The following is a 24,066-nucleotide window of genomic DNA, read 5'->3' as shown; positions in this document are numbered from 1 at the left end:
CTTCTAACTAAAATCTGTGGGGCTTTTCCTTAAAATACATATACATACATACATAACATAAATATAGTAGTTAGTCATGTGTTAAAGCTGCAGTAGGTACGTTTTAAATAATAATAATAATAATAATAACTTTTTGTCACATTTGCTGAAACTTTCACATCTCATGTACTACTGTCCGGGTATAGTGAAAGGTTTTAGCAAATACAACGAAAAGTTGTTTTTATAAAAGTTACCTACTGCAGCTTTAACATTATTACTGATATACAGTCAAATTAAATGTCTACCCTGTAAAATAATAATAATTTAAAAAAATCAGTTTGAGGAAAACTGCTGAAAAATAGTTTTCACTACAGATGCTTAGACAGTTTTTTAAATTGTGAATTATTTACTGTGTTGATCTGTTGAATGCTGTTCGAGAAAATGTAAACCTTTGTTAAAGCATGGAACTTACTTCTTAAGACCTCCCCAACTGTCTAAGAACTATCTTCAAGTAAGCGACACAGAGCTGCAGAGATTCTGCTTGACACTGCAAAACAAACAAGTTCTCAAATAAGTGCTTTAAAATCACACACCAAAGAAGTGGTTAAGCAACTAAACCAATGAAGGAACTCTATTAAATTAGGAAGACTAAGTTGGCTTGGTCTTGGCATCTCTAAGACACCTAGGACAGCTCCAGAATCAGCACCATGGACAGCTGTCATGACACTTAACTTTAAAAGCTTGTGTACTATAAGAATAACACCTGCAACAGAGGGTCGAATGAAATGGAATGTGTCTTAACCATCAGGATGTGTTATTAAACACCTGTAGCCATTGTCAAATGTCATATGTTGGTGTAATTATTGTAAATAAATGAGACCACAGTGCAGAAGATTGGCCACTATCTCAATCTAGAGGTATTACCTCGGCTGTTCAAAATCAACATTTACCATAAACTCTGCTGCAAAGAAGGAGTGTTTTGTTTCATTTAACATGCTGAAAGTTATTTTTCTATAAGACTTTTTCCACAGTCCTGTAACTAGAGATGTCTCCCAATAGGGCCCCTAAGGCAAAAATGTGCTGTTGGGCCCCTATCCACTGCTTCATTATGTGCCCAAGAAACAAGAAATGAACCAATAGTCCCTGTGCTGTAACACTGCCTCACACCAGGTTTACTGTGTGTCAGTTAGTTTGAGGGGATTTTAATTAAACACAACTTCTAGTCTTTATTGTACTCATGGTGCAGCTTCCTAAACTAAGTGTTAGAAAAACACAACTAACACAGGGTCTCTAAGACAGGGCCAAAATGATTGGGCGATAATGCAGGACCTGCTTTAATTGATACAGTCCTTTTAAAAAAACTGCAATTAATTAAATTATGTACAGCTTATTGAGTCCAACTTTCACTATCCCCTGTCACAGTAATTCAGCTTTGTCCAAACCAAGTATTTTAACATTAAAATATCTGCTGATGATAAGTTCTATCCAACATTTATTTCTATAAATTGCATTTATTCCCTATATACTGCTTACTACACAAACTAGTAAAGAAATTGTTTAACAGCTGAATATTTCTGCATTAAAGGTAGGGCAAATGATTCTAGGCAATGCAATTCTAATCCAATACCTTTTGTCATATCCAGTGAAAATATCCTCACGGTTGGCTAGCTTTCAACTCTGCATATGCACTGAAACAAATCGATGTTTGTACTCTGTAAAGCCCATACAGCATGCGTGAACAGTGCCCGTGTGTCACGGAACGTGTCGCTTTGTTAACGGCTTAGAGCAGCCACACTGCCCGCATGAGCCGTGCTTCTCAGCTGCAGCAACGCTTCCTCAGAGAGTCGAGGTCTCGCCCATTTTTTCTGCAATCCAGCAAAAAGAGACAGTGAAAATAATCTGTTCAGAGTCATATCGACATAGCAGCAACATATGCACCTTTCACTACATGTCTGTACCTGTAATATGTCACAGACATGAAAAGAATAGAAATATTTCTCTTTAACTAAACACCTGTATCTGTTTCAGGAGTGTTGTAAGTATGTCTGGAGCGCTTGTGCTGGCTCTGGGAAACTGTCTCATCCTCTCAGCACGTTAGCTCTGCAGCAGCAACTTTAGCGAAAGTCTGCTAACCTTAAACATAGCCAGTGTTAGTTTGATTACTTGCTGTGTGGCTGTTTGCACCATATCATGGTATCTGACATGGTATTGGATCTGTGCAGTGTTGTCATCCTTTATTTTATCCACAGAGGCTGCAGACATTTACAACTGTTTTCACAGTATTACGGTCCATAATGAGTCTACTGATCTTAATAAGAAAAACCAGAGTGCCCCTTTAACATGTTCCTCTAGTGTAATATTTTATAGCGTGTACTGTTGTATTTAGTTTAATATTTGTGGAGAGAGGAGTGTCAGTGTTGATGTGTTGCACATCCACAGTGAACAACAGTGAAGGCGTAGTGAAGTTCTAACGTAGCAGCAGCTCTTCCAGGCAAAATCAGTGTGGATAGCATGAATTAAATCTACCGGTTGCATTTGACATGCTCGTGCAGCAACATGACTCAACATTGTGCATTCAGAGTATGTTACAGTGCCGTAGGTGGGAGTGAATAAAGCATAATTTTACTGAAGTCCCAAACGATGATGAACGTGATTTAATAGGATAATGGGAATATCAGGGGAAAAAATGACCTTAAAGCTTGGCTTTAAAGCTTTGGCAACGGCCCAGAATCCACTGATCGCTTTTTCTTTTGACTCATTTTATGATATTTGTATTATTTCCACTTACGTATATCTTAATTGTCTCTCTATCTAGAGCACCAAATGAACAGCACATCAGAACTGAAGTGAAAGGTTATCACTGCCGGTCCTGACACAGACTGCCTTCCCCTGCCTTTGCATATTCACCTGTGTGTTGATAAATTCATGTTGCATGTTGTTGCTGTGACTGCATCAGACAACCTGTGTGTATGTTTGCGTGTGTTTTGCATTATCATAACCTTTGCATGTGTGTGTGTGTTTGAGTGAGTGTGTGTAGAGCTCCTGGTGAATCTGTCAGAGACTTCAAAGCGCTCGCCGCCTCCCTCCTTGATGAACGAGCTGTTCCGATGTTTATCGTGACCTGCTTTTCAACTCAGGGGCTTCACAAAAAACATCAAGGGATGGAGGGATTAACGGGATGAAAAAAAGTAAGAAGAGAAAACAGTCTGGGATAAATATCTCAAATAGAAATAGTTTCTGGCGCCTGTGGGGGCCCTGACAGTGAAAGAAAAGAGCACTATCGCCCCTAGTCTGTTTATCTATAGTGCTACACATACTGTATGTACTGTGTGTGTGTGTGTGTGTGTGTGTGTGTGTGTGTGTGTGTGTGTGTTACATATCTGAGCATCTGCTCTGTGTTTTACATTATCAGCACTTACGCAGGTGCATGTGTGGGTGTGTTTATGTAATATGTTGCACATTTTGAGGTAAAGTTATAATTTGAACAGCTTTAAATGCTACAGCTTCAACCCTTGGAAATGTAATGCAAATCAATTAGTACATAATGTACATAATGTTGCTTAAAGATTACAGCATTTACACCAGTTTGACACTACTTTCAGCTTTAGCATGTGGTGATGTAGATAGTGAAATTAAATGCTGTATAGAATTTTGCATTATCGCAGGGGCCATTTCAAGCGCCTGCCAGACGCATTTTAACACATGTAAGAACGATTTGCATTGAATACAACGGTTTTCCAGAGTGGGTTTTTAATCAAAAATGTTCAATGAACCAGTGTGAAATCCTTTGTCTAAAAAATACGGAGATAACTCAGGCCTCCCCACCATCCACCAGCTAAGTTTTAGTTACACTCAGTTCTAATCAGTTACCACAGCTCAGAGGGAAAAAACACTGTTCAATCTGTACAAACAATGTAACATTTAAAAGTAGAGGTCAAACAAACACAGTGTGTCTCATGCCTGCATGTTAAAAAGAATCCTTGTACAGAAGTAGATAAATGTATGAACACAGCTAAGTCAGAAAAAATTGTTTGCTTGTTTCTGTATGTTCTGTTGACGCCAGTGCTAATGCTAACAGTCATTTAGGAAGTGTATTGCATGGAGGAAGGTTTCTTTTAAGACATCGGTTATTTATATACAGTACAGTCGTGATCCATGTTTGCTTCATGCTTCAGAATCAACTTTTTCTCAGATACCATGGACATGGAAACGCACACTGAGATCTATCTATTTTTCCAGCACTTTAGCAAAGATTTAACTGGGTGGCCCTCCTGAAGAAACTGTAGTAGCTGTAACGTGCACTACAAACACTGCTGGTCCCTTTAGATTTGTAGTCAAATCCACCTGATGTCTGACAGTTTTGGCTCAACGCGGGATAAACAGTTGAAGGAAGCTGTGCTGGTAATTTATTTTCTGCAAGCTACTCCCAGCTCTTCCTCACCTTATACCTACTGGTTCGCCCTGCTCGAGCTCAGTGTTCTCAGCTCTGGTTTGTGTCCTCAAACTGCAAATCCACAATGTCAATCGAAAATACTAATAAATTAGTCACATGCCTGTAATCACCATAAAAAGTGTGCCCTTGGTTTCTTAGGTAGTCTTTTGTAACATTGATGATGTATTCCCACTAGCTGATAGCTTGCATGAGGAGCGACAGCATTCATATGACAAACACACAACAAAGAGCAGAGCATCTCTCTCGGTCTCTCCTTTCTTCTTCCACATCTGCATGTTCCTCTGTGGCTCTTAATGACAGCATGTGTCGTCAGCAGGAAGGACAGGCAGAGAGAAACATTTCCAGAAGTAGCACTGACTACCCTAAGAAGTCATGGCACATTAAATGATGAATCATTAGTGATGGAGTTTGAATTATGAAACCTAGCTAATGAGGGGAGGCCCTGTTGTGCATGCACTGTTGCATTAAAGCCTTACTCATCTTATTTACTGCAGATGAAAAGTAAGACTTTGTTCTATTTTATATTCTTGTATTGCATTTATTTGTCATTGGAACTGGGGCTTCAGCTCTTTGTAATGTAAAATATTGTGCTCACCCACTCTTTTTCACATAATTAATAGAATAATAATAATATACCAAACTCTCCATTTAAAACAACTGGTAGTCAGTTTTCTAGAGTTTCCATAATAAAAACACATTTATACATTGAGAGGGGGTTAATTCAATTCAATTCAATTTAGCTCAATTTTATTTGTATAGCACCAATTCATAACAGAAGTTATCTCAGGACACTTTTCAAATAGAGCAGGTCTAGACCAAACTCTTTATAACATTATTTACAGAGACCCAACAGTACCACCATGAGCAAGCACTTGGAGACAAGGGCAAGGAAAAACTGCCTGTTAAAAGGCAGAAACCTAGGACAGACCCTTCGGCTCTGGGTGGGTGGTCGTCTGTCTCGACCAGTTGGTTACAGTCCCTCAATTTTGTCCAGTCACCCCAACTTTTCTGCAAATACGATCAATCATTGTACTTCCTGCGCAAACATTGAGCCATGTGTCACCAAACTCACTTCCTTGTTTTTAGTTGTGACGATACAAACATGTGCAACGCAAAGGTCTCGCATTTCCCCTCCAAAGAGTGTGATTTTATTCTCACTGGAACAAGTAGCATTTGATTTTAAATTAATTGTTAATGAACTTATATAATGTATTTATATATGAATTTATACAATCACTATCTTGTTGCTGCTGTTTACATCCCCTCAGATGCAAATTTAAAAGATGCACTGCAGGCAGAATTATTTCCTGGGTATAAATGTATATATGTATATAAATAACTGTATATATTGACTTCTTTTATTTCTGTTCTACTTTATCTATCTTCTATGTTATTCTATGAATTTATCTTTTTTATGAGTAACATGAATGAACTTATACAACCTTGTGTTATATTATGATTAATACATTTTCTTGATTGATTGATTCCTTGAAAAAGATAATATTCGCAACGATTTTTAAAATTTATTTAGCAAAAAAAAAAGGCTGAAAACATAACAACATGGTATGGAACTTTTTAGAAAAGTTGCTGTGAAATCAGAAATTCTCCGCTGCAACAATCCCAAAAAACTGCCAGTGAAGTACTGAGTAATTATTTTTAAGTCAAATGTAAAGGGTTGTGTAAATACACTGTAAATTGAATAGTTTTATGTATACAACGAGGTTTGCAGAGCAGTTGAACACTGTAGCTGATAAAATATGAAACAGAATTTGCCTTCCAGATGAAAACTGATGGCATCATGGCCTATCTCAGCCTGTTGGTGTGACTTATATCTGTCAGCTTGTGGTGGCTTCCAGTTGTGTCACATCCCAAAGAAAAGCTGTGACAGGGATGTTTGACCACAGGAAGTGTGGAAGGAGGGTGTAACACAAAAAGGTGCCAAAAGCTTTGGAAAGTATGAAATATTTAAAGATCATGCTCAGAGATATTCAGGAGGCCCAGACAGTTTGTCTCTACTGGCTCTGTCCATGTTTGCTTGTCTTTATGCAAAAGAAAAATAAATATTAAAGACCAAGCACCTTTGTATTTTCTAAGTAATCCATTTAAAACGTTTTCTATTCTGAATTTAGTTTGTTTCAGTTTGCACAGATGAGGAGATAGTTCACTTGTTTTATTTTTTCCCCACAGCGTCTAATAAAAACAGGCCAACTGAAACCTGGAAAGAAATTCATGTTTGCTTTCTTTATTTTCATTTTGGAGGCAACCGATGCAGCGTTTTTATCACCCACGTTGTTTTTCTTCCTTTTTCATTTTCTATTTCAACTGTATGTGCCTGTCAGATCTTATGCATAATGTGGGATGACTTCCCACTGCCACAGACACCAGGGTCTGACTGCTGGCAGTGCTACTCAGGCTGGACACTCCAATAAATACAGCTGCTTGTGTTTGTGGGTGGGAAGCCTGTGAGGGAGCACGTACAGGATTATAAAGTAGCGACTTTTCCGCTCAGTGGAGGCAGACCTTTCAAGGATAAAGTGAAGCTTCACACACTTTATGGTTTAAATAGTCACATTTTTCATTTAAAAAAATGCTTCATGAGGGAAATAACTGCAGCGTGTTCAAATGAACAATTAGCTGAAAATAAAATGGCTGTGAAGAATTCAGCCTAACAAATTAAACACCATTATGCAGGATATCATAAAATCTAATCACATGGTTGAATTGCACATCCAGGGTGTGTGTGTGTGTGTGTGTGTGTGTGTGTGTGTGTGTGTGTGTGTGTGTGTTTGTGTGTGTTTCCGCACCTCCATGGTGAATATTTGCATGTGTACTTTTCAGGTACGAGCACAGGAAGGTTTTTATTCTTTTTCGATTGCATCTACAAATGTCTCAGCCAGTAATCCAGAATACATTCTAACTATTCACTTTGTTATAATTTCACTCATGTTGGTTATCCAATTTCATTCTTCTTTCAGCACCTTTGAAGTTTAAGCACCTAAAATGGTCCTCTATAAACTTAACAAGGAAAGGTTAGAAAAACACTGCATCTGTAAACTAACACTCAGCATTCTGGCGAAGCATAAATTACCCTGTGAGGAGGAGCAAACACGAGCGCGCCGTTGTCGACTGCTGCTTTCTGAGCGTGTGCGAGATTTACCCCTGCCCCATTTACCATAGCAGAAGCCTATTAACCGCTCGGAAAGAGAATATATTTATCAGAGCCCCCTCCATTATTAATCAGTGCAGAGTTAAAAGTGAATATGTATCAGAGGAGCTGAATAAGGTTGAAACACGGTCTGGATTCTGAGGGTCTCACTGGGAGTATCAACAGTGCAGAGCCTTTTCAGCCCAAATCTGAGCAGAAAGAAGTATGACTTTCATCTCCCCTGCTCTGCGGTCTCTACGGTTACAAGGCCTGTAATTATACATAGATTTGGAGGAGGGGGGCGAGGAGTGGAGGGGATATGTCCTAAAATGAATGCTTTGGAGGAGATGACACAGTTTTGAAAAAGTTGAAGCTGCGTTGATATGCACAGCTCGCTATAGGAGTGCGATTCATGCCTCTCTAGCTGCACTCTCTCTCAATTTTATCATGGTCTGAGTGATTATGGGAGTGCAGAGCCCTTCCCTGCAAGCTCTCTATTTACTCTATTTATTCTCTCTCTCTCTCTCTCTCTCTCTCTCTCTCTCTCTCTCTCTCTCTCTCGCAGCCTGTGAGGTGGGTTTCTATAAGCCAGTGGCGGGCGATGGCCTGTGTGGTAAATGTCCTCAGCACAGCCACTCAGAGACCAGAGCTGCCCTCTCCTGCCCCTGCGATTCCAACTACTATCGGGCGGCAGATGACCCACCAGCGGCTCCATGCTCCCGTAAGCACAAACATGCGGTACACAAGATCACCTAAGCCCATGGGCGAGAACGCACACCCCAACAACACACAACAACTACGGAATGATGTGCCGGATTTATCTATGCCTCAAAAATCCAATTTTCTTTTTTAGACAGCGATCAAACCTGTGAATGAACTCAAACCTACGTCTTTCTTTTCTCCAGGCCCTCCATCTGCTCCAGTAAGCGTCATCTCCTCGGTCAATGGGACGTCTGTGAATTTAGAGTGGGATCGCCCTCTGGATACTGGAGGTCGCAGCGACCTGCAGTACAGCGTGTTGTGTCTGAAATGCTCAGGGGAAGGAAGGCCCTGCGAGAACTGCGCATCCTACCCAGGAGGTGCTGGTGGAGGAAAGGCAGGGGCGAGTATCGGGTCCATGGGAGGAGGGATGGTGGAGCGCTCGGGCAATGCAGCTGTTCGATTTGTTCCCCGCCAGACCGGGTTGACAGAGCCCTGGGTGACGGTGCTCAACCTGGTGGCTCACACCAACTACTCCTTCCGCATCCTGGCTATGAACGCAGTAACACACCTGAGCAACGAGCCGTCACCTTACGCCTTGGTCAACATCACAACGAACCAGGCAGGTAGGGTTCGGCACAATGACATACAGTTTCTCATTACGAAGGCTTTGGTTCATGGCACAGGCCTTTTTCCACTATAGAACTTAACAACCCGTAACTTAATGTGTATCCACTGTCCTCGGTTCTTTTTCTGTCGACCTCCTACTGCACTTGGGGCCCTTCCATTAATTTAATGATGCTGACGTTCAAAAGTCATTACTTGTAAACCTGAAAGAAAGTCATTATCAGAGCCACTTTTTCCATTCCTGTCTGTCCCACAACTGCATTCGGCAAAACTAAACACAACTTGTATTGGAAAAGTTCCAGTTTGCAAAACACAGAAATGCAAGGCAGAACCTAGCACCGTAGCACCGAAGCCAGGTTTTTAGAGGTTCAGGTTATGGGTCATTGGTTCCTGTAATGGAAAAATGCCTAAAGACTTTAGACAGGACAAAGGCTGAATAATAAAGGATGTGGTCACTCTGATGTGCATACCATGTAACTGTGATGTCCTGGGTTCAAATCATTCACTGTAAACCATCCATAAGAAGACAAAAGCCACAAAAATAATCTTTGAAAAATAAAACTTTGCCCTTGGGCATGTTGGTGGCAGCCAAATCATTTTAGGTTTGAATCCAGCCTTGGCCCTTCATCACACATCTTTCTCATTCACCTTTTGCTGTCTCACTCTTACTGTCAAATTGAGCAAAAGTGCCAAAATAACAATCTTTGAAAGAAATGTGCTGTCTCAACAACATTTTGTGCTGATAATGAAAAGCAGGTTATGGCTCACGCACGAAGGACTTGTTGGAGTCTGTCAGCAAACAGTACTTATGTCCAACTCTGACGCTTCTGTGCTACATAAACAGAACAAATAATACCGACTTTATCTGCATTCTGATTAGTGTTGCAGTAATCGGTTGTAATAACCCTGCCATTGATTTGTTGACACTCATTAAGTCTCACCTGCACAATTTCTAACTTTTAAAAGTATTTTTCTAGAACAGCTTATTTCTGTCCCTCCTGCTACCTTGATGTAGAAAAGTTCCCAAAAGTTTGAATACGCTGATATAATAAAAACAACCAATAAATCAGAAGATTGATAGACAGTTGGATTAGGGAGTTTTGGATTTGCAAATTTGGGTTAATTTTTGGTCAAAGACTCCCAATATGGCCTGCCATCAAAGGTAGTACCACCCATGGTAATTGACTTGGTGGTATGACGTTTGCAATAGACCTTAGAGTAGAATAGAAAAGGGCGGGAGTTCATTGACACCAGTAAATAAAATAGTCAAAATAGCAAATAGTAATAGTAAATAGCACAAAGATTATATCATACCTTTTACTATCAGTGACTGGCGCAGTCTCTGGAAATATTGGATTGAAATGTTGGTTTTGCCTCAGGCAACAGTTTATCTTTCTGGACATTTGTGGGATCATAAAAGTACCTTTGATGTTAAAGAGTTCCCCTGAGTTTTCCGTGGGGAACTCTCTGTGACCGTAATGTACGAAGTGCTGTACTCAAAAATGGGGTTACTGACTTTGCCAGACTTTTGTACCAATTAATTCCTCTTTTCATTTGTGATCTCACTGTATTTTCACACTGCTGCAGTCTAATTTATGTTAAGACCGCTCCACAGTGTTCCACCGTCTGCATCCGGCACTGAAGAGACTCTCCTAAGAAAAATGATATTTTGACCATTTGTTCAAATCCATCAAATGTTTACCTGACAAGGACCTCTTGTGGCCCAGTAAATGATGACTGTTTTCTCTCTCAACACTGGTTGGTTTTGACCATAACCACAACCTTTCCCTTACCTTAACCAGGTTTTCATGCCTCACCTTAACCAAATATCAACCACAGTGGAGGCCGATCATGCGTTAACAGTTTTGGAAGGCACTGACAAACAATGTTGTGCTGCCAATTGAGGCTTGAGATCAGAAAAACTGCATGAGTAGTCATTTAGTTTTGACGAATTTGTATACAATAAATCATTTCATCATTCTCGCTGTGAGAGCTTCAGTAAATGCAGGAGTCAAACAGGAGTTTACTGCAGGGTAATCTTGTGACCTTATTTTGTAGTCATTGAAGAACCAAATCTTGAACTGACAAAGCAGTAATCTCTCCCGTTTCTTGTGCAGCCCCCTCTGAAGTGTTAGCGATCCGCCAGGAGAACACCAGCCAGAACAGCGTGACTCTGCTGTGGCATGAACCCAACCAGCCCAACGGAGTAATCCTGGAGTATGACATCAAATACTATGAGAAGGTACTCAACTAACTGCCCACTTAAAAAGCAAACAAATACAAACACTGCAGTTTGTTTTAGGGTTGTGTCAACATATTCTGTTTATTTTCCAAAAAACATCTAACATGAAACTATTGAGGCACTTACGAGAGGAAGAAAAGTCTCCGCTCTACCTGGAGAACATAAGCTCATTGTCTTCAAAGGGCTGCAACTAAGCTGAGCCAAGATATTGCGAATTCGGAGGAGTGGCGGCTGGATAGACTCTGGATAACTTAATCCAAGAAAAAGATCCTGCTGGCAGCTCAGCTAATTGAAAGGAAATGGGGGTCGAGAGAGGGAGAGCAAGAAGGAGGATGAGACGGTGTGGATTCCAACTTTGCAAAAGTGACAGTGACAGCAAGCGGCTGGCAGGCGCATAAGCCTCACGACGAGCTAATTGCTGCGAGTGCGTGAATGTGCACGTCTGTGTGTGTTTGGGTGAGTAGATGTGTGTGTGTGTGTGTGTGTGTGTGTGTGTGTGAGATGATAGAAATCAGCTAATTGCAGAGGGAGCAGCCTGGGAACAGACAGTCTCATAGCCAAACAAGCAGGATGGTGTGGGGAGTGCTGAAGGATTAGCTCGTCTCTTGCGCTGGTGTCTTAATCTGGCCTCGCTCAGGGGGGCGAGACGCCTGTGGGGGATTTCAAGTGGACAAGTCAGCAATGTGCTTTCTCAAGGTTTCTATACTACTGTACTAAACAACAATGAGTCACAGCGAGGGTGGCGGCCGCTGCAGCAGCACACTAGCTGAGGATGATAATGAAGACAAAAAAAGGCTCTTATTTCTGCACCTAGCACTTCTTCATAATTAGGCTCTTATCCTTTCTAAGGACACATGAATGATTCACTTATTCTGCTGTTTGTATGCACCTCGCACCTCTTATTATGGTTGAACTTATTTTACCTCCGTACTTATAAAGTATCTCTGAATTCAGCTTGCAAAGATGCTGCGGCAGGCAGATGGAAACAAGGTGATGATGATGATAACGATGAACTTTATCGTTAATCCAGACTTCCAAAAAAAAGAACACGTTTCTTCAAAACAAGAAAAGCATCCCCTTTCTGATGACTGTGTACATAAAAAGAAAAAACTTTGCATGGCAGACAGCCGTAATTTACATCTGAACAAATGATGCATCATGAATGAAGCTATTATCTGAAAGGAAACATAAAAATAAGACAAACACTCGTCAAAGTACCTCTCATTATTCTGGTTGATAGAAGCAGATCAAAAGATGTCTGAGCTAATTATCCGCCAATTACATTTGACTGGCAGACAAGGTTGTATTCATTTATGATAATTTTAAGATCTGCCTTGATATGCCCTTTCTCTCTGTGTTTCAAGATGCTGATATAATTTCAAAAAATCTCCTAAAACAATGGCGCTGCATTGTGGGTGTTAAAAATGGTCGTTGCACCATAAGCATTCAACTGATAGCACTGTTGTTAGTGGCAGTGAATTTGGACTATTCATGCACTTAAAGAGTACAAGCACGTTGAAAATACTCTCTGTTGCTGTTGGAACACCGACATTTTAAATTTTGGTCAAATGTGACAGCGAAGTATGAATGTTTCCCCAGTTGATCATTTGCAGCTGCTCTAAAGCTAAATGTTAGATTGTCTTAATCACATTGTAGCCAAATGCTGCGGTTTATTTAAACCAAAATACAAACATGGAATACCATTTTAAAGACATACTGTCCATATTTGCTTTGTATTGAGCTAATGGGCCATAGCACATTAAATGACTCGAAGTGGACTATAAACTGTGGTGAGAAATAGTTTATAATAAAATAACTTTAAATTATTATTTAAACCTGACAAAGCGCAAATATTAACTGATGTATTATTGAACACACTGTGTATTCAATATTACATATTTTTTTTAATTCATTAATTATTAATAAACAATGAAACTCCCGTCCATGCATAAAATAGATGTGTCTGTGTACAACTAACCAAAAACATCTCATTTACAGTATACGATAAAATGGGATTGTTTTGTCTTTGTTGTTATTTATTTGAACAATCAGGTTGTTTAGTTTATGTAAATCTTCATGTGCGAAGCAATGCTACTACTGCAGTAGTATTGCATAATATTGACAAGTAATAAAAGACAACTCACTGTATTCACATGCTTACATGACAAAAAAAAAAAAAACATAGATTCTCCAGACTGGTGTTTCTCAAATGGGGGTACATGTAGCCTACCTGTAGGCATACTTTGGGGAACTTTTTTTAATGTTCCTTTTTATAAATATTAGTCATGAATAATTCCTAAAACAATTATACTATAATACATTCAATAAAAAATTTAAACGTAAATGTAAGTTTTATATTTATATTTATGTTTTATCTATTTCTTTACACATTTTATATTAAAAATGTCAATTTTTTATGTAATCGTTAACTGCCGTAAATGTGAACTAAAACCTCTGGAAAGAGGTTTGATCACTGTAGTTGCCTCCCTGCCACAGACAATGAGCAACTAAGATCCTGACCAAGTTTCTCATTAAATTCTGCAACAAATGCACAAAAGTGCAGCGCACCTCTTGTTATTGCATGATGACAAAATATTGGTTTGCCATGAATTTAGTAAAGGACTGTAAACATAATGGACTCATCCAGAGAACTGCTGCTTTATTCTCCACAATTTCACTATTAAACATCTGTGTGTAACAGCTCCTGATCCTGACGCTGTATCAGGAGATTTAAATAAATAATACATTTAACAAAGCTGTGCCACTTGTGTAAAATGTGCACAGCACCCCTCTTAATTTGGAGGCGCACGTATCAATCTTGCTGCTGTGTGATGACTGCACTGAAAGGAAAAGAGCCTAAGTTCGATAATTAATTGTGGGCAAGTGCCCCACCAAACACAACATCAGTATTAATGTTCCTGCAAAACTCCAGATCACATTCGGTTATGTGAACGATGGTGGTGGTAAGACTATTGATCGAAGTTAAAATCTGCTTTAATCACATTAAAACTATATTTTTGTATCAAGTAGTGGCTTGCTCTTATTTGGCGTGACATTTATTTGGGTGGCGTAAGAGTGTGAGACAAAGCCTGAAAGCGGGTGCCAAGAGTGTCAGAGTTGGCAGCCCTGGATATTACTGAGGAGCAAGGGCTCAGCTCCGGCAGGCTCTGGCCCTATTTAACCCCTGCTGATGGATCAAGTTCCTTCATCTCATGATGTAATAATCACATAAAAATCCAATACTGACATAATGCAGTCCTGCTCATTGGTCTGCAGCATTACCCACAATGTTCTATGGTAATACAGCCAGAGGTATTAACAACAAAATCTCACACAGTTGACAAATTTCAAATCAAATCTTCCTATCCAACACTAAACACGACGGTGCATTCACACATGGTTTCTCACATTAAAGCAGCTATAATTCTAAAATGACAGTGTATCAAATAACAAAACAATGTGACAATGTGAATGGGTTCACTGGCAGTGATGAATGCAGAGAATTATCAGCTGAATCTGCAGCCCCCCTTCACTTTAAAGAGCCTTATAGTGCGTTTGAGCTCATTGTTTAACTGTCCAGCCACAACTTTACTGTTCTGGTTCACTCTCACTGCTCTCGTAACGTCGTGTTCAATGAAAAACCTCTAAAAACCCACTGTACACTGCCTGCTCAGCACCCAACAGCAGACAGACAGCGATGAACATAGTGGGGCATTTAGCAGCTATTTCCCTCCAGTAGAGTCTAAAAATAGCAAAACTAGAATGAATATTGGACTTCAGAAACACAACTCCAAATGAATGCTAATGCTAATCCTAGGTGTGTAGGTAAATTTGTCTGTTTGCTAACACTTTCTCCAAAAGGTGATGACATGTCAACGGTGCTATGCCATTGCTCCAACGGCCCATTTTTCTGAAACCTCATAGAACAACAAATGTCCCAACGGACTGAAAGCCCATTTGTCCAGCAGCCATAAATGCACACTCCGGTATCACCAACTTACGTACACAATTTAACGTTACTTATTTTACCTAAACCATGATCATTTCCTTAAGTAGTTTTGGTGCCTAAACCTAACCAAACTATGACCGTTCCACAATGTTAACCATGTGTCTATTATTGCTACCATGATGATGAAGGTCACCTGACTTCGTCCTTTCCTACACATCCAAAACTCCAGGGAGAATGTGTATTTTGGGAAAAGGTTTTGTTGGGTCCAATGGGACATTTTTTTTGGACTATTGGGGTTTCGAAACAATGGGCAGCTGCCATGACAACGTTGTATTCACAAATTCCCGCTGCCTCCAAGTGGCCAAGTGTAACCAACAATAAACCTGGCTGTATCTGATGTATTGAGTTAATATTTTGAGGTGTTAACTCTATAAGTCGAGCAATTTATTGTAAATCATCTACTATAACGTGTTCATATGGAGCAGCAGAGCTTCTGTTTTCATACAGAGTGCATAAGCTCACCAGCATGGCAATTTTCTCAGATCTAATCTTTAAACATGGCCTTTTCTCTTGCAGGACAATGAAGAGCACAGTTACTCCACTCTGAAGTCTAAAAATACCAGTGCCCGAGTGTCAGGGCTAAAGCCGGGCACCAAGTACATCTTTCAGGTCCGAGCCAGAACGTCAGCAGGCTGCGGACGCTTCAGCCAGAACGTGGAAATCCAGACTGGGAAAGCAGGTGTGTGTGTGAGGGTCTAAGAAACAGAAAGAGGGCATGCTGTATCACTGAATTGCTGCTTAAAACCTCCTGTCTGCCCTGAGCCACAGGAAACCCTTAGCTAGTTGTATGTTGTTTAACACAGTGGAAAAAGTCCAGTAAATAAAACAGTTTGTTGTGTAAAAAGATTTGGCAGAGAAAGCTTCTCAAAGACAGGCCAGACTGCATGGTCCAGAGCTAAAGAGGCTTTGGTGTCAGTGAGGCCGATAACCGCCTCAGTCCATCCCTCTGTTCCATTGATCTGCGCTTTGTTAGAGGGTCACCCCTGTCAGCAAAACTGCAGCCTATCCCGGCTTCAAACAGCTGTACACAGCACTGGGTGGGGTACAAGTCTTCATGAGTCTGTCCACCTGAGACAAGTACAACTCTAAAAGTTAGGAATCACAAAAAAAACAACCTTTTATTAGAACATTTTTCTTTCCTAATAGGCGTTTGGGCAGATAACGTGCAGAGCAGACTCTAGGTCTGCAAAGCCAAGCCTCCCGCCTGGTTGGAGTCCCAGTGCTGTTTCATTGACTAATAGTCTCCCTTCATTCTGCTGCTCACTGGACCCCGACTCTCCTCCTCTTGATACTGATTCATTTCCAGACTCTGAAAACAAGAGGGCTGTACACATCCCACTAGCCTACATGCTGAGTAATCAATACGTCCTAAACTTTATGAAAAACAGGCTGAGGAGCCTTTTTTTGTCATGTCCGTTTCCCAACTACAAACATTAAGGTCATTTCTCAGCATTTGTGTACCCTGATAATCAAATCATGAAAATAGTTTTTGTTAGCAATACTAGCAGTGGGGCTCAAGGATGGCAGTCTCAGAAACTTTGGTCTAGAAATATCTCAACAACCTTAAAATGAATTCCCCTGAAATTTGGCACATTTTTTGTAATGGATTCTAACCTAACCACAGAAAAATTACCTCATTCTTAAAGCTTAAAGCTTTAATTCTACTAGGTACAAACCTCTGATTAGGTCAGATATTTATCTGGCTACAACACAAACCTAAAGTATATAAATCACTAAAAGCAGATGTGTGTGACAAGTCACAGGTCTGGAATCAGGCTACTTTCAGTGGCTTTTAGGTCTTTACAGTGTATTCAGTGGGAAAATACAAAGCTGTCATTCCAACACAGTTGTCGAAACCACCGTAGTTTCTCCTTCGCCATTGGAAGGGGAAAGTGAAGCGAGCAATTTTGCATGTAGTAAGTGAATCATCCCCCACTGGCTTCCCACTCACCAGTGGTGCCAGTTGTGTTGCTTACAATGCCTAGCCAAGCTGGATGTCCTACTTCTAGGAACTGAACCCAGGTGTCTGCAGAGCTGGTTGGAATGCTTAAATTTATCCATGACACACTTATTATAATGTATGTTAAGTTACTGCATTTTTCATTTAAATAAACTGCCACAGGTATAATACACTAACAATCAAGCTAAACAGTCTTATTGAATTAGAGGCAGGTTATTACATACTCAGTTTTTATGTCATTTTACAATTACATTATCCATAGTTCCTTTGTTATGTGCAGTTACTGTATTAGCAGTTTTGATGTGTGTATAACATTGAGCCTAAAACAGACTAACTTTTTGCAGCTTGATAGCAAAAGCATGGTAATGTTTTTGTCATGCAGTATATCTCTCACGTCCATGTAGGTTTTTCATAATAGTATACTTATCGGTAGAGGCTTAACCACTTATAAGTCTGGGACAAAATTCAGTCTTTCAAAATAGCTGACAACATTAGCTGAATATTTCCTACCCATAAAGCCATGAATAAACTCTCAGAATGCAAACAGGAGCTAATTAGAAAACGCTGAGCTCTTTAATGAAGCTCCAAATTCTTGTTTATCTTGTTTGGCCAAGAACACTATACCTGCCTTCTGTGTTTGCTTGTGTGTGTGTTAGTGTGAGCTGCAAACTCCCGACCGTTGGTGCCACCTTTTCCTCAGCTAACACGTTGCTTCTGTGTGTTTTCAGCTCCTCTGCGCTACAACACCATGACCATCATTTGGATCTGCATGGCCCTGGTGTCTGGCTTGGTCACCTTCCTGGCCATCATCATCTGCAGGAAACGGCAAGGCTACACTTTACCACACTACCCATCGCTGCTGTGTGTGGAACACTTTCTTACACTACTCTAACCGTGCCTCTCTTTGTGTAATGTTGCTTGTGATCAAAACCCAGTGTGCACTGTATTTCTCCCTGCTTTTTCCCCACATGTACTGGCTGCAAGTAAGGTTGAAATCTGAGTGAAGCTCCCCTGAAGGGATCTCATTCAAGCCTGTGTTTGAGAAGCTAAAATACCTTTAGTCCACCTTGTCATGTTGAAATGTTCAAAATGTCGGAGCGCACAAATAATCTGCATGCTTTTCTATCTGTAATAAGGACGATGAGTAGAGTTTTGAAAGCTAATGCTTTAGCTTCTCTGATCTCCTCAACCCTCCCTGTCTCCTCACTGTCTTATTTAGCTAATATCCTAACGCGTAATTTCAACCTCATAGTGCATTTAATTATGTTGATTCATGTCCAGTAGCTTGCAAGCCAAATGTTCCCACTTATCCCATCAGCCCCCGTGCCTCTCTTTGATGTCTTCAACTTACATTTCTGTAGTAGTGCACGAATAATTAATTTCATTGCACTTAATTAATTCATACTTCAATGCATATTAAGTTTTCCATTTCCATTCTGTTTGAGGATTTAAAAAAAATCAATGGAGGATTTAAAGATGTTATCCAGGCAAAATCATGTTGTCATGACTGCAAAGTCCAGTTTACTCAATGTTACTAAGATGGAGGTTCAACACAGAAAGTCTTCTCTGATGGCAGAGTTTAGTATTTAAAATCAGAATCAGAAACACTTTAATAATCCCTGTGGGGAAATTACTTAATTTACTTAAAATGCTAAGGAATACACTAACAATGAGGGAGATGGGCCACTGGCCAACTCACTATTAAACTGATGAGGAAATGTCAACAACTCCTGATGACAGAAACCACCAGGGGCAGCTTTACTGTTTACTCAGGAAGAAACCCTGAATCATAATGAAAAAGCACCTTACAGCACTGCAGATGAATTCATGCTTGATCACTTTAAATGATTCTGCTATGCTGACTAAATGATATTTTAATCTTTCTGGGTAAGATACAGTTGTGGCTAGCTAACATGGAGACGTATGTATGTCTTTATATCTCATGACTTTATGAGACTATTTGCCAAAACTTGGTAAATTTGTGTTTAGCAACACTCCTGTCACCTGCAGCACTTGGTCTTACTTTGTTGATAGCGTGCACTTTAATCTCTGCTAGCTGGAATGAGCTGATAAATGAAGTAGAAAGGACAGTGTTCATAAGGACGGTCTCACCAGCCTTGCCAGGTTTTAAAGTAACTATACAGACAGGAAGAAAATGTGCCTTTTTAACATGAGGCTGAAATTGACATTTAATGATTTAAATATTTGTAAGGAGATGAAAGGCAATAGCACTGGTCACACAGTGTGACACCCAGAGAGTCTAAATAAACCTAACCCAGTGTTCACACATACAGACTCAAACACCGGAGTGTGACAGGATGCACACAATGTGAACTGAACCTCAATGTGTGTGCTGTCGCCGACCCCAAATTTGGGTCAAATCTGCAGCCAATAGCACTTGTTCTGATTTCAACAGGAAACTCAAACACAGAGCTGCTTCCCAATATAAAGGAACTTTAAACTTAATGTTTTAAGAAAAACAAAAATATATATTGTGTTAGGCAGTAGCAGCACTACAAGTATAGTATGACAATAACAATTTAATTAGATTTCTCACTAGCGTGGTGGTAGCGTCACCAAAATATAGTCAAAATTAGAAGGACATATAGATATATAGACATAGAGACAGATAGATTAATGGCTGAATTATATAGCTTACAATAACTGAAAAGACTAAATGAGATTAAAAAGAATTGCTAAAACAACAAAAAAAAGTTAGAGGACTATAACCATAACTACTACTACTTGCTGAGTATTCTGTTAATTATGCTACAGTGTAGAACACCATACACTGTTGCAAGTCAGGTGGAGGATATTAAGGTTCATTGTCTGTTTGAATTTTTTTTATCACCAAGATAGCATTGGCTTGGAATGAAGTTGGTTGTAATAAAAAGAATCAGCTTTGATGTAGTTAAAGCTGCAGTAGGTAACTTTTATAAACATAACGTTTAGTCATATTTGCTGAAACTTTCACTATATCCTGACAGTAGTACACAGACAGATAATCTACGAAAAAAAAATCTGGTTCCTGTGGCTTCTTCTACTGTTTTATTGGCATTTGCAAGAATCCACCGGGCCTGGACAAAAACAACCAATCAGAGCCAAGAAAGATAGAAAGACGCTTTGGATTTCCGAGGCGTGGGGATAGGCCACTGTTGTGTATTTGACACCATGGGAATGAGACTTAACAATTAATTATCTCTATCTTGAATCTGATTGGTTGTTTTTGTTCAGGCCTGTTTTCAGGAAAATATAAATAGCTTACCTACAGCACCTTTAAAGTTACTTTTGGCACATTACTGTAGCTACGTTTGCTACATTTCTCTTCAGCTTCAGTGTGTTAAGCTAAATTTATAGCAGCTTGTAGTGTAGCTTGGAACTTTCAACATAAAGCTGTTTGTATAATACTTCCCCTGAAGTGTAGCTTAGCTTCACTAGCTACAGTTTCCCCAACACTGCTGATACCAAACAAAGCTAGTACAGGGAACGTTTGCAGGATGACAGTGCAGATCACTCATGGTAGCTCGTCTGGCACTGTTCATACATTTTCAACATACTGTAAAAGCTTTTCTGGAAGCAAGTTAAACACAACAACAAATGAACTACCTCAGGAAGAAACTGCCCAATTGGAGCTTATTATGTGTATCGCCTGCCCAGTGCTAAAGACGCCTGAAAGCTACAGGCTCATTAGGGAAAAGAGACATAACATTCTTTTTTTTTTTTAATCTGCATGTGTGAACGAGGCGTTAAATCCCTTTGCCCCGATTCTCCTAAATGCCCTCCTGAGATGTGTTTATTGTGCCCCCTTAACATGAATACTGATGTTAATCATTTTAACAAAACTTGACAACATTATTATTATTATTATTATTATTATTATTATAAAGGGAACCTCATGATCAAAATAATTTAAAGAGTTGGTTCATCCAAATTACCCTCCCAAATCAAACAAACAAACAAATACAAATGTAATTTTTTGTGACGTGGTTGAACTGACCCCCTCTACCTTGTTTCCTGTAGAAAACCTAATTAACAGGGTGAACAGGTTTAATGGTTGTTCCTGGTAAATAACTAAATGATGAATAGCTCTGCTGAAGTCAATAATTCATAATGAACAATTATTGATTTATCAATTATAAACTGTGGTTAGAGTTTGATAGTGCAAATGTTGCTGTCACTATTGTCCTGTATTCATCCCGCCGTATGTTTATGTGTGCGCCTGTGTGTGTGTTTGGTGTGTGTGTGTGTGTGTGTGTGTGTGTGTGTGTGTGTGTTTTGTCCTTTGTGTGTGTGTGTGTGTGTGTGTGTGTGTGTGTGGGTTTGTATAGACACTGTGGCTACAGCAAAGCCTTCCAGGACTCTGATGAGGAGAAGATGCATTACCAGAACGGCCACGGTACGTTTGGTCCATTCCTTAATTATTGCCAATAATAGATTAGATGGAGAAGAGGTCGTATTTTCATCCCTCCGTGATAAAGTTCATCCTTAGAGCGAAACATTTTCATCTCGCTCCGAGTGATTACAGGAGCACGCAGGCCTCCTTCCCTGCATGCTGTTTATTCTCTCCCTCTCTCTGTCTGCATCATTTCTTCCCTTTCATCAAGTTCCTCCCTGTACACACCGGTGACAGGGGCTCAGATGTGATGTTGCTCTCATTCTCCCGATATGTGACCAAATGCTAATGTTGTTTATCTTAGTGTCATTCCCCGACGCGAGGTTCTATATCGACCCACACACATACGAGGACCCCTGCCAGGCGGTCCACGAGTTTGCCCGAGAAATTGAAGCTTCCAGGATCAAAATAGAGAAAATCATTGGTTCAGGTAAAACCATGAACCTGTGTGCCGACTCTCTCTCACACACACACACACACACACACACACACACACACACACACACACACACACACACACGCATACACACACAGAGTGAAAATCATTGGCTGAGCTAACTTAAAATCATTGGCCAGTGTAAAGGCTGTGGTGTGCAGCAGAGAGGAGGATGGCAGAGCGGAATCAGAGCGTTGCGTGGGACTGTCAATCAAAGCTCCTCAGACAGGCCGGGAATACTAACACTGTGTCAGCTCTACAATACGCCGTGCTAGATATGACTCCCACACACATACAGAGAAATATGAAGTATAAAGGTGAGGAAGACAAATAACAGCAATCACACATGATAAGAGGTAATGAGAAAGAGGCTAATGGAGCTTACTTCCAGTGCTGCACACATATACATAGACAGACAGCCTGTAAGTGGATTCGTTTCTCTTATCTAACCTCGCAAATTAAGGCCAGACACTACAGGCAAAATCATGTTTTCTCAGGCACTGGTCAATTTTGAGATTTGGGGCTTTTTTTGCTTCCATAACATCTCGTCTTTCAGACTAGTGGAAAGAAAACGCCCAAAATACACATTTAAGTGTTTACTTCACTTTGTCTCTTTACGTACGTATATTTTCCTCCTAAATTCACCACAAGTTATCATCAGATAATGCCTCACTTGCATATTTAAATATAAAATGTTTTAACTTTTACCCTAAACACCTGTAGTGTCTTGCAAAATATATGGAATTTTACAATACACACTACTTCAAAGCTTATATTTTTATTCCTAGTTTATTCATATATCATTTAAAACCTGATTTATATTACATTTTGTTTCCTAAAAACATGGTAAAAAATTTCAGAAAACTAATACGTTTCATGGAGGTATCTGTTAGTTAAAATGTCTACCCTATTCAGCTGTAGTTTTTATTTATAACCATGGCTTAAGAGGGGTGGAGGGTGCAGCTGAGCACAGTAATGTTGAATATGGTGGAATAAAACTGATGGTTAAATGTATTCCGTGCTGAATCACTTTTCGTGTCTGTGTTTAGGGGAGTTTGGGGAGGTGTGTTATGGACGTATGAGACTCCCAGGGAAGAGAGACATCCCAGTGGCCCTTAAGACGCTGAAGGCAGGATACACAGAGAAGCAGAAGAGGGACTTCCTGGCCGAGGCGTCCATCATGGCCCAATTCGACCACCCGAACGTCATCCGCCTGGAGGGAGTGGTAACCCAGAGTACGCTACCGCTAAAGCTATATATTACTGTAAAGCCGTTTTCAGGATTATTGACCACAAAATAACAGTTATAACTGAAAATCTGGAATGTTAATGAGCATGTGCATAATTTACAGTAAAAATGTTTTTAGGCTACATACATGTATAAAGCCTCATCTACTGAATGTGTAATGCCACATAGGCTATAGATGTGTGTAAAGGTGTCACAAATTTTAAAACTTGAGGGTACTTCTTTTGACTTATAATTTAGGATATTCAGTCAGTTTTTAGCTGAAGTGAGCCCATAATTATTCTGAGGTGGACTCAAGTACCTCTAAGCTCATGAGGAGACAGGATAAGATTATGAAAATGGCATAACATTTCTGGGGTAACTCAAATCACATTGGACTTTTTTACTGGGAGTGTAAAAGAGTCTGTACTAGGGTGGTAATACTGGTAACAATTACATTACACCACCTCCTAACCATTAAAGATTGTTTCCAGAACACTTTAAAGAGTCAGTTGGCACAATTTATCATCATCATTTATCATTTAGATAACTTACTCCGAGCATCTTTTTGTGGGGCATTGAGAATGATTTTATACCACAGTACTACTGCCATTGCTTAATGGAAGTACCTCGAATTGCATTGTCTCATGCTGTGTCCCATTTCCATAATTATGTAATAATTTTTCTACTACAGTGGTTTTATTCTACTGACAGAGTTTTATACAAAATATCAACATATTCACTGTTTGATCCTAAGAAGAAATTATATGTGTAAACATAGAATGCCACCGTCCGTTAAACAAAGAGATAGAAAACAGACTTTCTGAAGATGTTTGTTTTTTGTTTTGTTTTTAATCTGTTGTGCATTGCATTGTGGGACAATAGTCTACACCAACAGC

At 39.8% G+C, this 24,066-nt stretch overlaps 1 protein-coding gene across 4 annotated transcripts in view; it reads left to right on the top strand.

Moving 5' to 3' along the window:
- epha8 (eph receptor A8) overlaps positions 1-24,066 on the top strand; it is a 120,538-nt gene that overhangs the window by 82,732 nt on the left and 13,740 nt on the right. For 2 of the 4 annotated variants that reach the window (XM_051415504.1, XM_051415503.1), the window contains exons 7-14: positions 8,143-8,298; positions 8,483-8,902; positions 11,021-11,145; positions 15,671-15,833; positions 17,843-17,939; positions 21,443-21,510; positions 21,812-21,937; positions 22,993-23,178. In XM_051415504.1, coding sequence (XP_051271464.1) covers positions 8,143-8,298; positions 8,483-8,902; positions 11,021-11,145; positions 15,671-15,833; positions 17,843-17,939; positions 21,443-21,510; positions 21,812-21,937; positions 22,993-23,178 — 1,341 coding nt within the window. Of the gene's footprint in view, positions 1-8,142; positions 8,299-8,482; positions 8,903-11,020; positions 11,146-15,670; positions 15,834-17,842; positions 17,976-21,442; positions 21,511-21,811; positions 21,938-22,992; positions 23,179-24,066 lie in introns of all 4 variants that reach the window. The other 2 variants (XM_051415502.1, XM_051415501.1) reach the window with 1 other exon arrangement.

The sequence above is a fragment of the Dicentrarchus labrax genome, unplaced genomic scaffold (assembly GCF_905237075.1).
Source record: "Dicentrarchus labrax unplaced genomic scaffold, dlabrax2021, whole genome shotgun sequence".
NCBI classification, from domain to species: domain Eukaryota; kingdom Metazoa; phylum Chordata; class Actinopteri; family Moronidae; genus Dicentrarchus; species Dicentrarchus labrax.
The sequence above is the reverse complement of the archived record's forward strand: the minus strand, read 5'-3'. Positions and strand labels throughout refer to the sequence as shown.